General features: G+C 46.4%; 1 protein-coding gene across 1 annotated transcript; it reads left to right on the top strand.

Moving 5' to 3' along the window:
* The first annotated feature begins 1,108 nt into the window (after positions 1-1,108).
* On the top strand, positions 1,109-13,327 carry LOC111847524 (leucine-rich repeat-containing protein 52-like). Its single transcript, XM_023818773.2, has 2 exons — positions 1,109-2,304; positions 11,230-13,327. Exons 1-2 carry the CDS (start codon positions 1,659-1,661, stop codon positions 11,529-11,531), a joined length of 948 nt encoding a protein of 315 aa, XP_023674541.2. The 5' UTR covers positions 1,109-1,658; the 3' UTR covers positions 11,532-13,327.
* Positions 13,328-15,032: the final 1,705 nt, after the last annotated feature.

The raw sequence follows: 15,032 nt of genomic DNA, 5'->3' as shown, positions 1-15,032 counted from the left end.
TCCCGGCTGATTTTTCGTTGCCAGGCTTTAAGCGAGCCACTTATACCTTTCGACCCACCGAGCCTGCACACAAAAAACGTTACGATTCGTGTATATACTTCACATTGTGAGGATTACTACGGGCACCTGGGGACCCTGATCCGAAATCGAGGGGGCTGGTGCCAAACAGACCCTTCTTCTCACCCTCAGGCTCGCCACTGCAACTACAGCAGCCGTTGCAACGCTGTTTAGCTGAAGCCTTCAGAGCGACCAGGGACTCAAGGGAGCTGAATCGTCACCTGGATATAATTAATGAAATCCTCTAACTACAAAAAGCGCTGTTCCCATTGTGAAGTCCCTGCATTTTCTCAGTCAACTGTCCCAAACTAAGCACATGACTATCCCCGCTGCATTTTGTAGGTGGACAGGATTTATACCGTGACAGGAGAAACAGGCGCGTTGTACACTGTAGCAGTCATATCTGTTACACAATGAAATGATTCACGACGTTTTTTTCTCCATATTTAGTCTTTCATCCGTAGTGACGATTCCTTATGTAGGACCAACGCGCGTGAAAATTGAACAGATTTCTTGAATCGAAAGTAGCCTATTTGTCCTGTCGGTGCTTATATATCAGCGCAGGCGCCCGTGAAAACACAATACAGCAAAGAGGCTGTATATTTAATGAAACGAGCTATTTAATAGTGGGTCCGGTACCAGTAACGTGTTTTGACTGACGGGAGACAGTGTCTGAAGCAGTGAGAGGAACACTGATAAGCCTCATCAGTATGTCCGGTGCCGAGACACCGTTCCAGGCGGTAGGATTAATACCGCTCTTTAGGTAAGACAGAAGAAGGTTCTGTGTTTTTTTTTTTTATAAGGCGAGCTGTATATGACCAGGCTATTCCTTTACACTTGTTAGTAAATTTCGCACATCTAGGTTATTTACTGTGGGCGCGCATCACATTTGAGGTGTTATAAACAGTCTACACCTGGTTACGTCACAGCTGTAGATATCCCGCTTGGGTGACAGCGACTGTCTGGATTGTACTGGCATGTCCCACTCCACCAACTCTCTCTCTCTCTCCACACACACACATACACACACACACAGCGAGAGAGAGAGAGAGAGAGAGGGTATCTCTCCCTGCCGATCCACACAGCTGCGTTGGGAGTAGGCAGACCGGTCAACAGAAGCTGTAATAAACAAGCACGCACACATAAATGTTCTCGCACTTGAAATGCAAGACAGCTAATTTCGGAGTCACAGTTATCGCACTCTAACAGAAATCAGGAGATGGACGGACGTGTAGGAATAACAGCGACAGTCTCTGAGGAAATAAGTAGATTATTTCTTTTTTAAGCGAATTGAAAAGCAGTTTTCGCAGTGATGACAAAGAATAAATAATTTAAGTCTTCTTGAGAAGAGACGGAAGCTATGGCATTTCGGAAGGCACTACATTTGACTTGCTATTCAGACATCTTCGGAAATAAAAGAGGACTTCTGTGTGTGCGTTACTGCGATCGGGCGGTAAGGCACACAGTTTGACAGTCATAATATTCTCTCCACAGGACAAAGACAGTCATAGTCTGCACATCAAGCAATACAGATCAATGAGGAATGCGAGAGTGATTTGTGGTCCTATCCAGACGGAGTTAATGAAGCCCTCGGCGGTAGCATGCGTCTCCACGATCCCAGCGCGCAGTCCTTGAGGCTAGTCTTTCTGCTGATCTTTGTGATGGGGGTGGCACCCTCCCCGGTTTTCACCGCGGGCTGCCCGGACAGATGCGTGTGCGACGAACAGCTCGTGGTCCAGTGCTCCGGGCAACACCTGACTGAGTTTCCCCTCAGCCTACCGCTAGCCACCCGCCAGCTCATCATCTCCAACAATCTGATTAGGGAGCTTCCAGCACTGGAGCTCAACTACTTGTCCGACTTGGTGTACCTGGACTGCAGCAACAACTCCCTCAGCGAGATCGTAGAATCCACCTTTGGGAACCTCAAGAAGCTTGCATTCCTAGACCTGTCCTTTAACGCGCTGACGGTGGTAGACGACAGGACTTTCAGCGCGTTGGTCGGCCTGGTGATGCTGAGGTTGACGGACAACCCCGGTCTGTCGGAGGTTCACCCGGAAGCCTTCGCGGAGAACACGGGGCTGCAGGTGGTGGACATCAGCAGGAACAACCTGACCCTCCTGAACATCACCTCCTACATCACCATGCCTGCCCTTCGCGCCCTGGGCCTGAGCGGCAACCCGTGGCGCTGCGACTGCGATAACGAAGACCTCTGCCTTTGGATGCAACTCGAGCCATTCAGGTTTCAAGGTGAGAAAAAGGTCCCCTCCGCTCCAATCCCGACCCCTTCCGGCATCAGCCTCTCAAACTTTTCGGAATAGCAAGAATGACCTCCAAAATTACATTGCACTAAACGCGTTAAAATCCGCCCGCAAATCGTACGCATGTCACGCTCGGTAAACGTGTTTTTGTAGTGAAGTGCAGTGATTATTTTAAAAACATACTCTTTAAGGTGAGATTGTTTGTGTGTTCAAGAGGACTAGAGTCCGAACACCAGTGTTTAAAGGATCGTTGCCAAGAATAATTGCGAGTCAGTAAAAACTTGATCTCTCTTGTTCCTGCTGTGGTACAGAGGGGTCATACAGATCTGTATTTGCAGTGCCAAAGTGAACAGTTGTGCTTCAAATAAATGCCACATAAGTGTTCAAGGGAACTATTTTGTCTGCTTCGTTTCAGACTTATAGGGAAAAGTACATCTGTGTTTATTATAAACGCGTCAGATTAGATAAGCCTATTTGTGTTAACTTATTTGCAACTGTGTACCATATAATTTAGGAATTGGTAGGACACCCCAACATAAACACGTAATTTTATCTATTATTAGTTGTCCAATCATTGTTAGCTGCAGGATCCCAATTATTATTATTATTATTATTATTATTATTATTATTATTATTATTAGTATTATTATTATCGGTGGTGGTGGTAATGGTAGCAGTAGGCCTAAAAATAGTAGTAGTATTCTAGACTCGTGCTTTTTTTTCTCGAGAAAGATAAAACATTATTCATCCCAGGGTCAAATCTCTTGTATATTTGTTAGCCACAACTTTAGTAGGTAGCAGTGGAATCTGTGCTAGAAAAAGTGGCACGGTGCGCTGTGGTAAAATATAGAGAGATGCACGTGTTTGACGTGGTTTATGCAGCGCTAAGCGGAATCGTTTTAAACGTTCCAGTACGGACGCGGCCAAAGTGATTTTCCGGAGCGCGGTTATAATAATAATAAATTTAATTTATAATGCACTTTACATTTTACAGAGAAAATCTCAAAGTGCATATCGGCACATGCATGAGGACCGTTGAAAACAAATCATCCCAGGAAACGAGATAAATCCTTTATTGGTAAATGGTGGTAAATTCGGCTACTGAGTTATGACCTTATTTCAACGTTAAATCTTAAGACAGGGGGTAGTGGGTTAACATAAAGAGCTCTGCTGTTACACGCTGGTGATTATCCTGCCGCACAAACAAATAAATCACTTTGGATAAATGTGTTTGCCAAGCAGCTAAATTATCCATCCATCCATACATACATCTTCCAACAGCTTATCCAGTTCAGGCTCACAGGGAGCAAATTAGCCTAACTGAGGTCAGAGTCAGCCCAGTAACGGGTTTATTTTTCTTTATTCCTTATCTGAACATGCTGCTATATTTTGTTACATCATAGTAGGGACTTCCTTAACAAATAATAATAATAATAGATTACATTTATATAGCGCCTTTCATAAACCCAAGGTCACTTTGTAAGGATGAGGAGAAAAAAAAGATAAACGTCTAAGCAGTTCAGGAAGAGAAGTGTTCATTAAACAGGAAGGTCTTTCAGTCAGATTTAAAAGCAGAGAATGTGGAGCAGTCAAGGAGAGAACGTTCTAGAGTTTGGGGCTCTGGCATGAAGGACCAACCACTGTGACACTGACGGGCGGCTTTGAGGAGCTCGGCCGAGCGCGGGAATGATGGTTAGAAGGGAGGGTGTGACATTGCCTGACATTCAGGGGTGACGGCGTTTGCCCACTGGCTGTCGAGCGCATAAGGAGGGGTTATGGGGGGGTCAGCTTGGTATGCGCAGATGGGCTGGAGTAGGACGGCCGGCGAGGCAGTCGCTGGATCAGGAAGAAGGGAGCCACTTCGCGGAATTAGAGCGTGTGAGTCACGCTGCTGTGGTCTACGTGAGTCAAAGCCTAGCAGGGGGGTGACTATTGTGTGCATTAACTGGGGGATCTTCCTCCCCAGCCCCATCTACCTACCCCCCCTCCCCCATCTGTTGACGTCAAGTAAACCTCACCAAGCTACTGGGATACACCTCCCTTGCTCACCCAGGTGTGGTCCAGGCGGGTTTGCACACGCCATCTCAGTTTCATTAGCCCTACCCCCCTGGGGTCTGCCTCCTGTGGGGGGGGTGGGGGGGTTAAAAACATAGCATGCTAGCAGGTTAGGGGCAGCACTGGAGGACGGGCCAATCCACTGCACACAGGAAATGACATTCCTCTGTAGGGAAGCGGGAGCACCATCGACCGTGTTAAACACCCCACACTGCCCTCCCCGACTCGACGGCACCGAAACTCAGATTCCTTTCAGTCAGGGAAGTAAGATCGTGGTTATGTAACGGGGAGTTTACACAGATGCTCTGGTTTGCACAGACCCACCTTCTGGAGAGCTCCCAGTAACACAAAGGTCTTTGTAATGGCTTCACACAAGGTGGTGTTTTGTTTTTTTGAAGCGATGGTCCTGGGGGGGAGATGTACGCTCCCGCATTGCGCAGTTTCGTATCAGGGCTTCGGAGACCCCGGCTTCCTTTTGCGCGTTACATGCTGTGTACATGTGTGACTCGACATGTTTAATCTGCCCCGCCTCCCCACGCCGGGCAGGCAGGAAGTCATGTGCCCGGTGACAGCTGATGTAGAATCTGACAGCCCATATTGAGTTACGGGGAGCGTTACAGGTATTACGAGAAAATGTTTTGGCACGTTTGTTTCTCGGTTATTGTTTATTAATGACTTTTTCGGTCTGCTTGTTCGCCTGAAGCTAGAGGGTTACTGCTGTATAGCATTCATACTGTAGCTCTTCAGCATTGCATTTTCATCATACGAAAGACGGTCCTGGTCCCAAATTATGATGGCCCTTTCAGGTATATTTTGCTTCAGGAACCAGGTCAGGCCATGAAAGCTAAAGGTGGGCCAGAATTTTAAAAAATTCTAAATTCTTCCTTCAAAAATTAAATAATGAAAAATAAGCCTGCGACCGGCTGACATCTGCCCAGTTCTGGGTTGGTCAAGCTTATTGTTGGGCGTTCCAGGTCGGAAGGTCAGGATGTTCCGCAACCTTCTCATTACGTGATGCTCACAGCCGCTGTCACTTTTTCGGCAAACCTCCCAGGAAACGAGGACAGTGACACAGCTTTCGTTCCAGACACCCGAGCGCATGGGCCAGCGGCTGTGTGAGTGGAGTGACCCGCTGGGCGCAGTGCGGGGCAGGAGGGCTGCCAAGGCCGGGGGAGGGGGGCCTCGCACGCCGGTTCACCTTAAAAATTCATAGGACTGGAAACTCTGAGGGCGCCAGGGCCTAGCAAGCAGACGAAAAAGGATCAACACATTGTGCCGGTGATCAGGTTACCTGTTAGATAACCCCACCGCCACAGGCAACGTGCTCCCCGCTGTTTGTTTATCAGTTGCATGCTTCCCCCAGTGTGACACTTCCGGGGGCCGCTGTCGATCCTGCTTGGAAGGGGTGCGGCCCGGAGCCGGCCAATGACCGTGCCTTCATGGGCCTGGGGGTTCATACCGAAGCAGACCCAGTCAGGCATTCGTTTATACGGCGCAATACACATGAGCAGCAAAACTGTTTAACATTAAGCTAATTATCCTTTATTTTTAATGACCAAGACTTCTCTCTGTTTTAATGTCACTTACCTTTGGATGGATGGATGGATGGGTGAATGGATGGACGGATGGACAGACGGATAGACAGACAGACAGACAGACAGATAGATAGATAGATAGATAGATAGATGGATAGATGGATAGATAGATAGATGGATGGATAGATAGATAGATAATGCTTCACTATGTTCACTGTTGTGTTGCACCCAGGCAGATCCTGTATATTTGTGTTCACTTTCATTTCCTGGACCCAGGGGATGTGGGGTGGGGTGGGGTGGGGTGGGGGGGGGAGGTGCAGTGCCTCTGCACTCCTGACCTCAGCCATGGCACCCTGCTTTCATCATGGGCCACGTCCACCCCCCACCCCTCCCCTAGCACAGAGGATTAGCATATGCAATTACACAATTCGGGAAGAGAGGGCAGGGGGGGGGGGGCGTTAAAAATAGCAGCATTTACAGTACAGCTGAGCCTATGCATTTGAAGGAAGCCGATGAGATGTTCTGCCTGGGGGGGCAAGCAATGCTCTGGAGAGCTGAAGAGAGGCAGGGAGCTGAGTGTGGGTGAGGAGACAGAGGTAGGTGGCTGGGTAGAGCCAGTCTATTCTCTACCTGAGGGGGGTGAAAGCCTATAGGCTGTGTTAGCACGAGCAGCATGCGGCCGGCCCAGAAGCAGAAGGACCCTCAGGCCTAATTTTGGGACGGCCGAATTAGAAACTCCCATGTTGAGCTGCGGCGTTTCAGGCGGTCAATGGGATGGACGTGACCGCAGGATAGTATCTGAAAGGAAGGGCGAGGGCGCAGAGTGGCCAGTTCTCGCCGTTCAAGACCGTCTAACACGGATGGATGGTCTGTCTGGTGAGATAAAGCCACCCGATGGCACCCAGAGTGCAGTGACGCGTCAGGCCAAAAACGGCGCCCCCCACAGCCAGAGCTGTGAAACAGCAGATTGCTGGCTTTCATAAACAATCCCTCAAAAATTACAGTGTCCTGGAGAGAGATTTATTTTTACATATTAAAAAGGATGAGCAATAGTTGTAACAGAATATCAACCAGAAAGGACACAATCAGCTGGAGATTCCAGCATCCAGGACAGAGATCTAACTTTACATATTCAAAAGGATGAGGCGTAGTGATATGACAGCAGAACGTTAGATGGAGAAAATGAAAATGAGTCCAGAAGAGATTTACTTTAATGTGTAACACTGGATAGCTGTAGTGATTTATTTATCGACACTAAATGTCACACGTTTTAAAACTAAAATCTAAATAATTTTTGTCTGCAGGACTCAGGTGAGACTTTGCCCTTTCAGTCTGCAGGCTGTCTGCTTTCTGATTGCGTTTCCTGTCCAGCTTCTTGGTGTCCTAAGCGCACAAGAAACCCACAATGCTAATGGGCAGAAAAAGAGGGATACAACAGATTCGGATTGACAAAAATAGAAGCGTGCACCGCCCTTTGCCACAACGAGTGTGTGTGTGTGTACTGTATGTGTGTGTGCGTGTGGGTCGTCTCTCCTCTCCCTGATGAGGGCTCTGATGTGCTGGGTAGCTCTTCAGGGTAACATTCAGAAAAGACAAAAAAATAAAGCACTCCATTGGCCACAAGAGCTCAGTGAAGCCGTCAGGAGAGACATGGATTTAAAGGGACGGAGCCCGAATCCATGCTTTATTCTGTTTATTTTCCCCCTTTGAGAGAATGACATCTTTTAAATGAATAATTCTTTTTAAGAAAGAGGTATTCGCAGAATAAGTGTGTGTGACGTATTTATGGAAATGAAGAGGATGGCAAACGCAGTGGATAATTTCGATGTCAGGACCGTGCCAAGCGGTGATAGAGACGGGGGGTCGTGCTGTATTTTAGGTGCCCTGCCTTGTGCCAGCGCCCCTCTGGTTGGTCATCTGAAGGTTTACGTGACACCCACCCTCCCCCGACATGGCTTTAATGACACGGCCAGCCTGCCACACCACGTTAGCACTGGGCACTTTTAATAATAACATTTGGGATGGGGCACTCGTGGGTGAAGCCCCCAGGCAGCAGCTGGGGGGGGGGGGGGGTATGAAGACGTTGACTTCTCGCACAAAGCTCCCAGGTTGCTGCCAGCCACCGACGGCACGTGCCCGCAGAGACAAAGCAGAGATCTGGCTGTGCCAGCTGCCTCCATCCTCGGCAAGGGAAACTGCCCCATTAATCTCAGATGCCGTAGATCCGTGAGTGAAGGCGGCGGTCATTTGCCCGACGGGGGGCCCTTTAAAAGAGTGAAGGGAGGCCACTTACATGTGCACACCTGTCGAGACATGCCCTGTTTTATGCACATTTCCCCAGTGAGAGGTAGAGGAGATACATCATGCAGTACTTCTCGCATCACTGGCCCATGTGACCTAACACTGCCTAGGTGAAGGGGGATTTACAGAGCTTGCAGTACCAGGCACAGTAGTTAAGGATCCGACCTTCACTCATAGCCTGTATCCAGCAGACAGAGAAGCATGGTATAAGAATGACTGTCAATAAACCCATTAATTCTGGTAATATGCAGATGAAAATGATGCCTTTCTTTTATCAAACTATTAAAGCTGGAGATTTTGAAAGGCTTCCACATGGACCCAATGGAAGCTGTGTGTTTATTTGCTAAAAGGTGCCTCTGTGGCTAAGAATAGAAGGGACAGCGATTTGCCAGTTTGTGTTTATCTCAGGAGGCGCTTATTCGCTCATTGATAGCTTATGCAGTCGCGCTGTCGTCATCCAGGTCAGTCAGCATGGAGCCTGGGGGGGGGCTGGTCCATCACCAAGCGCATGCACACGCGCATACACACAGATTATGTATCTATATTACCATTTATTATCGGCATTATTATCATTATATTATCTGACTCTCCAGTCATTTCTGTGGGTAAAACTCTAATCCCACCATGATGACCTTAACCCCCACCCAGCCCGAACCTTAACCATAAGTAACCAAACGTAATCCAACACTTTTGGCATTTTTTGTTTTTTGATTGCAGTCACTAACACACACACACACACACACACAGAAATGCCAAGCACTACCACACATGGTCATGCTAACTACTCCAGCAATGCTTCTGATTGTCATCTCTTTTAGCTGATTTTTGATGTTGTGTCTGAAACAATGGAAAGTACTTGTGGTCTCAGCAGAGGTCACAGTCACAGAGTACTCAACTGGTTGGTTGAAACCAAATCTTGGTCTGGATTTGTACTCTCTGGACCTGAAATCTCCACCTCTGGGTCTCAGTTACTCTTTTCATGACCGACTGGCAGTCACAGTGCAGCCATTTCATTGGTAATGTTATATCTCACCACATCCAGAGTGTTTTACACTCACACAAGCAGACTGACTCCCCCTTATGAGAGACTGACCCATTCCTTGAATACTTCTCATAAGATGAATCAATTTCACATTCCTTTCAATGTTATAATGTATAATTGGTCCCGGAGCACACATTTTTCCATTAATAATGATAATTCTTAATACATGCACGCAGTGTTTAATTTGAAAATCAGAAGGTGCTGGAACGCGAAGGGCATATGAGAGCAGAGGGGTACTGAGGCGGCCACAGGTCCCGGAAGGCGCACAAAACACAGTGCAGAAATCATGCTATGTATTTTTAAGAATAACTTATAAACAATGTGAAATTCTGTGAGTATTGGTCTATAAATAAAAATACATACTTATTTTTGATATTTTTATTATGTTATTGTTTTTGTGTGTTTAACTAAAGAGCTGCCAGATCCATGCAAAAAAGTGACAGAACACAATCAGTCAAAAACAGAGGTGTCCAGGAATGCATTCTGGCAGGATCCAGCATAATTTAAGCACTGTATACATGTAATAATACATACGACCTAATACAACAATAATAAAGTTAAATTTCTGGCCAGTGATTCAGGGGGTTTTAAAGTTATTGTCTATGTGTTGGGGGGGGGCATACCTCACTGGCACAGTGTATGCTTTGTGTGTGTGAAGTGCTGGACACCCCAGCATCTCCATCGTGGCAGAAGACTCTCCACATGCAGCCTGAATGTTTGGGAGGGGCAGTATGCCTGTGATCAGAAGGTTACTGGTTCAAATCCAAGGGGTACCAGTATGATTTCAGCACTGGAACCCTGAGCAGGACCCCCCACCACAATTGCTTTCTCCAAAAAAACATGTTGCTTTGGATAAAAGAATCTACAGAATACAGATTCTACAGATCTACTGTCCATTAGGGAGCATCTACAGATTTTATATGAGAGATTAGGAGTAGAGATCTTTGCTAAAACATAGATATACATTTGCCCTGAAATTCCTGCTTGGGAGGATATTTCGCAGACTATTTGTAATGAGTGGATTCTTGCGGTATCTGTGTGCTTTAAGAGTTCAAGCCTCCAAATGACATAATATCACAGGCAATGATATGACTGATATTTTTTTACATGTACAGCTTAACGCACGCAAGCGTCACACCTGAGTTCTCCGGTACTTTAGCCCCACCCACTCTGGCTGGGCTCCGCTCTGTTCTAATAATAACATGAGCTCATTTACTGCATGCATGTAAGTGCCTAGTTACACTTACCTCATTATGATGCGGTGCGTGTTCCGGCATGCTGAGCAATTGTTACCTTCGCTGGCATTCTTGTGTATCTCTCTCACCCCTTTGGACGTTCCGGCTCTTGTCCTGCGCTCTGGATTTGGTGCCGTCCTCCGAGTTGCCAGCTTCCTCCCTGTGACGCACTGCCTGTCTCCTGACCATGTTATTCAGTGTTTACCCTGTTTGGCCAGGCTTTAGACTGGTTGTCCACGTTTGGACTATGGCTGTTTTTGGGAAAATAAGTCTGCCACCTCCAGAGGTGGGAAATTCAGGCCTAGGGAGTCGAAGTCCAGACCAAGATTTAGTTTCAATCAACCAGTTGAGTATTACTTTATACTCAAGTGGATAGATCTTCTCTCATGATTGTGTGATACTGAGGGTATATAACATGTATCACGTTATATATGCTGAAATATCTATTTTCCCCATCACATGACAGCAATAAAACTCATATTTAATAGGATTATTACAAGAAGATAGCAGAGATCTTTTTCATGCTGAATTGGATTATATTGCTTCATTAGCATTAAATCGAGAACTATGGCTCAGCTGGTAAGATGTATTTTTGCTGTTCATTCTTCTTTCCACATTGTCAGCCTTTGATCTGCATTCCCTTCTGTAGTTTCATTCCTAGCTTATGCATTTGAATGTTGCCATTTCCATACACCCTCGTGTTGCCGCATTGGCCTGATGGGGGCCTTTCTCTCTGTGCTTTGCAGACCAGGGGGTGACTCTATGCCAAAGCCCCCAGGACATGGTGGGGCAGCGACTGGCGGATGTGGGCTACCAGCTGCGTGAGGACTGCCACCCGGGGCTCGACTACTGGGACTACGTGTTCCTCACCGCCGTGGGCATCGCCATCTTTTCAGGGGGCACCATATCCGCTTGGTTCATGGGAGTGGTGTTTGTGCTCTATGACCGTTACTTCGAGAAGAAGGAAGACGATGAAGAGGGTGAAGAGGAAGATTTCCAGAGAGATAGCTCTCGAAATGGGGACGTCAAGCCCGGCAAGAACGTTTGACAGCCCCGATCGGCAGAGGGGGGGGCTCAGGTCAGGAGATGGGATTCACAAGTCTTGAAGTGTGCCTTGATGTCATGGAGACTGGGAGAGGGAGATGTCTATCACGTCCTCTGAGACGGTACAGTCTGCCCATTAAAAACACAGGAGGCCGTTCTTCCCACAACTTGGTTATGATTCTTTGTTTGTAAACAAAAAGCAAGCATTATCAAAGACCCCATCATCATGGCTGTAGGTTAACGTTGCCCCCAGGAGTCCTAAGTAGGCTTGCTGTTCCCCGTGTTCACTTCCAGAGAGACCTTGGTGCTGTTATCCACGGTGGCTAAGAATGAGGTTTCCCTACATTTCTTTCTCACAAAGCAGCAAATGCCTTTGGAGAATTTGGAAAGCTATTCAGATGGTGTGAAGACACCCAAAAAGAGCTCTACGGAATGAAGGAAACTATTGGTTTGAGGATGTTTTTTGTCAAAACACATCTCCAAAGATCCAGTAATCGGTCACTTATATGTGGGTTGGTTCTATAAAGCTAACTTAGCTCCCTATTGTAATAAATGCCTGTTCAAATCTTATTTGCTAGGGTATTAACAAATGTCTTCTTCCATCAAGACTAAATTGTCTCCCGAAAGAATAATGGGCTTCCAATCCATTAGGGAGCAGTCAGGTTTGCCCTGGGTTATTAATGACACCATACCTAACAAAAATGGCATTGGAACAAAATGTCATAGAGAGTCATTGAGTCTAGACAGCAGTGAATGAGAAGGTATTGATCGATTCAGGTCATTTGGGCTGGACAAGGTTGAACGGCTCTCATCGATGCTCCACCCGTAGCCTTATGGTCATGACGTAATTCTTCAGCAATAATGTCACAAGCAGGAGGGTGTGCAGGAGGGGAGCTTAACACCAGTCTAGGCTAAGCTGGTTTTACCACAGGGGCGCTGGGGGCAAAAGATTCTTTGAAATGTCATGGAACACACTGTCTGAGGGGTTAGCAAAATCAGGAATCAAATGCAGTTCAATCCCACTGTACCTTAGCCTCTGCTAATGGGCTCAGCTCCTCATAAATGCTACAGAGAAGCTGTATCTATTGTGCATGCTTATCCTGGCCAGACTCAGAAGCGATGACAGCACTGAAGCTCCTGTGCTTGGATTTCTGCAGCACTTTCACAGAGCCTGTGAATCAGCGATAGGGGCCAGACAAGTGGATCAGAATCCTCCAGAACAAGTAGATTTTTCATACAGTAGTGCTTACGCGATCCTTAGAGCACAGACAAAAGCAGAAAATGGTACCAGCTGAAAGTACCAGCTTCGTGTGCGGTGATCACAGCGACGGCCCTGCACGCCTGTAGTTTTTGGGTTTTGCTGCCTATCACAGAGATCATTATTAATAAAGCAATAATGGGCAGTACTCAGTCACCAGAAACCCCGCCCTCTCACAATGAAGCCTTTGCTCTGTCCCGCCCCCCCAGGCTAAGTGCACGTTTCATTGGCTGACTGGATGTGGCAAGACTCACCAGAAACTCAGGGGTTTCTCACTGTTTGACAGTGGCAATGCCTGCATTGTAAAAGGCACTTTATCATGCATCTCGAATGGAAGCCTGTGTTCTTGTGCAAGTTTGTAATAATAATAATAATAATGATGATGACAATAATGACAATAATGATAATAATAATAATAATAATGTAATCGTATTTTTTTGTAATTGAATGGGGCTACAATTAACAAGTTGAACCGGTGACTGTTCCTTGTGTCTTTTAGATCTAATCTGTCTTATGCTAAAGTAAAGCTCTGTGTATATGGATATGGTCTAACTGTGTGTTTTCACTGATGAGTTCAAGCTAGCCAGGTGCTGCAGTGGGGGGGTTGGGATTTAATTTCACGTACAGGCAGCCCCCAGGGTACTAACAAGATTTGTTCTCTAAGTCTGTTTTTAAGTTGAATTTGTAGGTAAGTCGGAAAAATAATAATACAGTATATAACAACAACAACAACGATAGTAATAATAATACAGTATATAACAACAACAACAACGATAGTAATAATAATACAGTATATAACAACAACAACAACGATAGTAATAATAATACAGTATAAACAACAACAACGATAGTAATAATAATACAGTATATAACAACAACAACAACGATAGTAATAATAATACAGTATATAACAACAACAACAACGATAGTAATAATAATACAGTATAAACAACAACAACGATAGTAATAATAATACAGTATATAACAACAACAACAACGATAGTAATAATACAGTAATAATAAAAGTAACTACATACAGTACTGTACTGAACGTCAAGCTGATGATCTGCCGAGGCCACGCAGTATCTCCATGAGCATCACAAACTGTGCGTGCATTCATTACTATGAACTATTGTATATAACTCAAATTTTTACTATAATATGTTTTATGGCAGTCTGTCTGTACATATGAGTTGTCCGTAAGTTGGGCATTCTACCCTGGTGACTGCCTGTATATTATTTTATACGTATGATATGTATGTTTAGAACATATAAATCAACTGAATGCCATCTTGGCAACCTGCACAAACAGAAGTGACATGTGGCGAAGAGCTCTGTACGCCCCAACGGAGAGTGCTCACATGGAAGGTCCCCGTCGGCCTTGATCGGCATCCAGCGAGCGGAAAACGACGGCAGATGATGTGAGAGCGGCATGCAGGAGCCGGGCCGCCTGCGTGGGTGGAGATGCTCTTTGGCTCGCGGCAGAGGATGCGCGGTGCTCTGTAGGTGGTGATACCCAACGTTGCGACCTGCCTGATCTTTTGCATGCTTCCTCAGTGCACGCACTCACTCGCATCCGGGCCCGACTGTGCGGATATGTAAGCGGCAGCGCCCCGAGCGCTCTGCTTCCTAAACACACCGATTGCATGCTTGTGGTTACTCTGTGTTTCAATGCCAGCGACGTCATTGTTCAGTGAGAGGGATTACGGTTCCTCATTTAGCCGCGTCTGGGAGTGCGTCTGCCTCTTGTTGGAAGCTGGCAGTGGCCTTAGGGGAGACAAAATGACAGAGTAAATTGCAGTAATTAGAAAGCTGCTTCAGATCAATGCAGGAGCCTTTTAAAAATCTGTGGTTGGTTAGCAGAGTCTGCTGGCTGCATCTGTGGGACAGACAGAGGTTCTGGCGAGTGCGGCGACCTTGGGAGGATTTCCCGAGGCCATGGGCCGTGATGTAGCTGCTTAACATCTGAAGCCCGCGATCCTGGGGAAACAGGGCCAAGAACCAGGAACACGGGGAACGCGGGGAAGCTTGAAGTCGTCCTCGAGCGCATCAACGACTGAATAAAAACACTCTGAGGTAAAAAAAAAGTGAGGAATTACAGGAGATTCCCCTCCTATGACACCTGAGTGTGGTGTCCCTCAGAAATGGGGCTTTCCTTCCAAATGAATCCCAAATCTTTCACATGAGCTTGAAGCTTAAAAAAAAACATTCCTGTCAGTTTCGCTGGACATCTCTGGGAAAACATGC

Source organism: Paramormyrops kingsleyae, chromosome 21 (assembly GCF_048594095.1).
Source record: "Paramormyrops kingsleyae isolate MSU_618 chromosome 21, PKINGS_0.4, whole genome shotgun sequence".
Taxonomy (NCBI): Eukaryota; Metazoa; Chordata; class Actinopteri; order Osteoglossiformes; family Mormyridae; genus Paramormyrops; species Paramormyrops kingsleyae.
Note: the sequence above shows the minus strand (reverse complement) of the source record. Positions and strands in the feature narration are given on the sequence as shown.

Bases quoted from the DNA above. Each gene is read 5' to 3' on its own strand.
- LOC111847524 (XM_023818773.2), top strand. From the start codon at position 1,659: ATGCGTCTCCACGATCCCAGCGCGCAGTCCTTGAGGCTAGTCTTTCTG. The intron at 2,305-11,229 runs GTGAGAAAAAGG...TGTGCTTTGCAG, and splicing joins CGAGCCATTCAGGTTTCAAG to ACCAGGGGGTGACTCTATGC.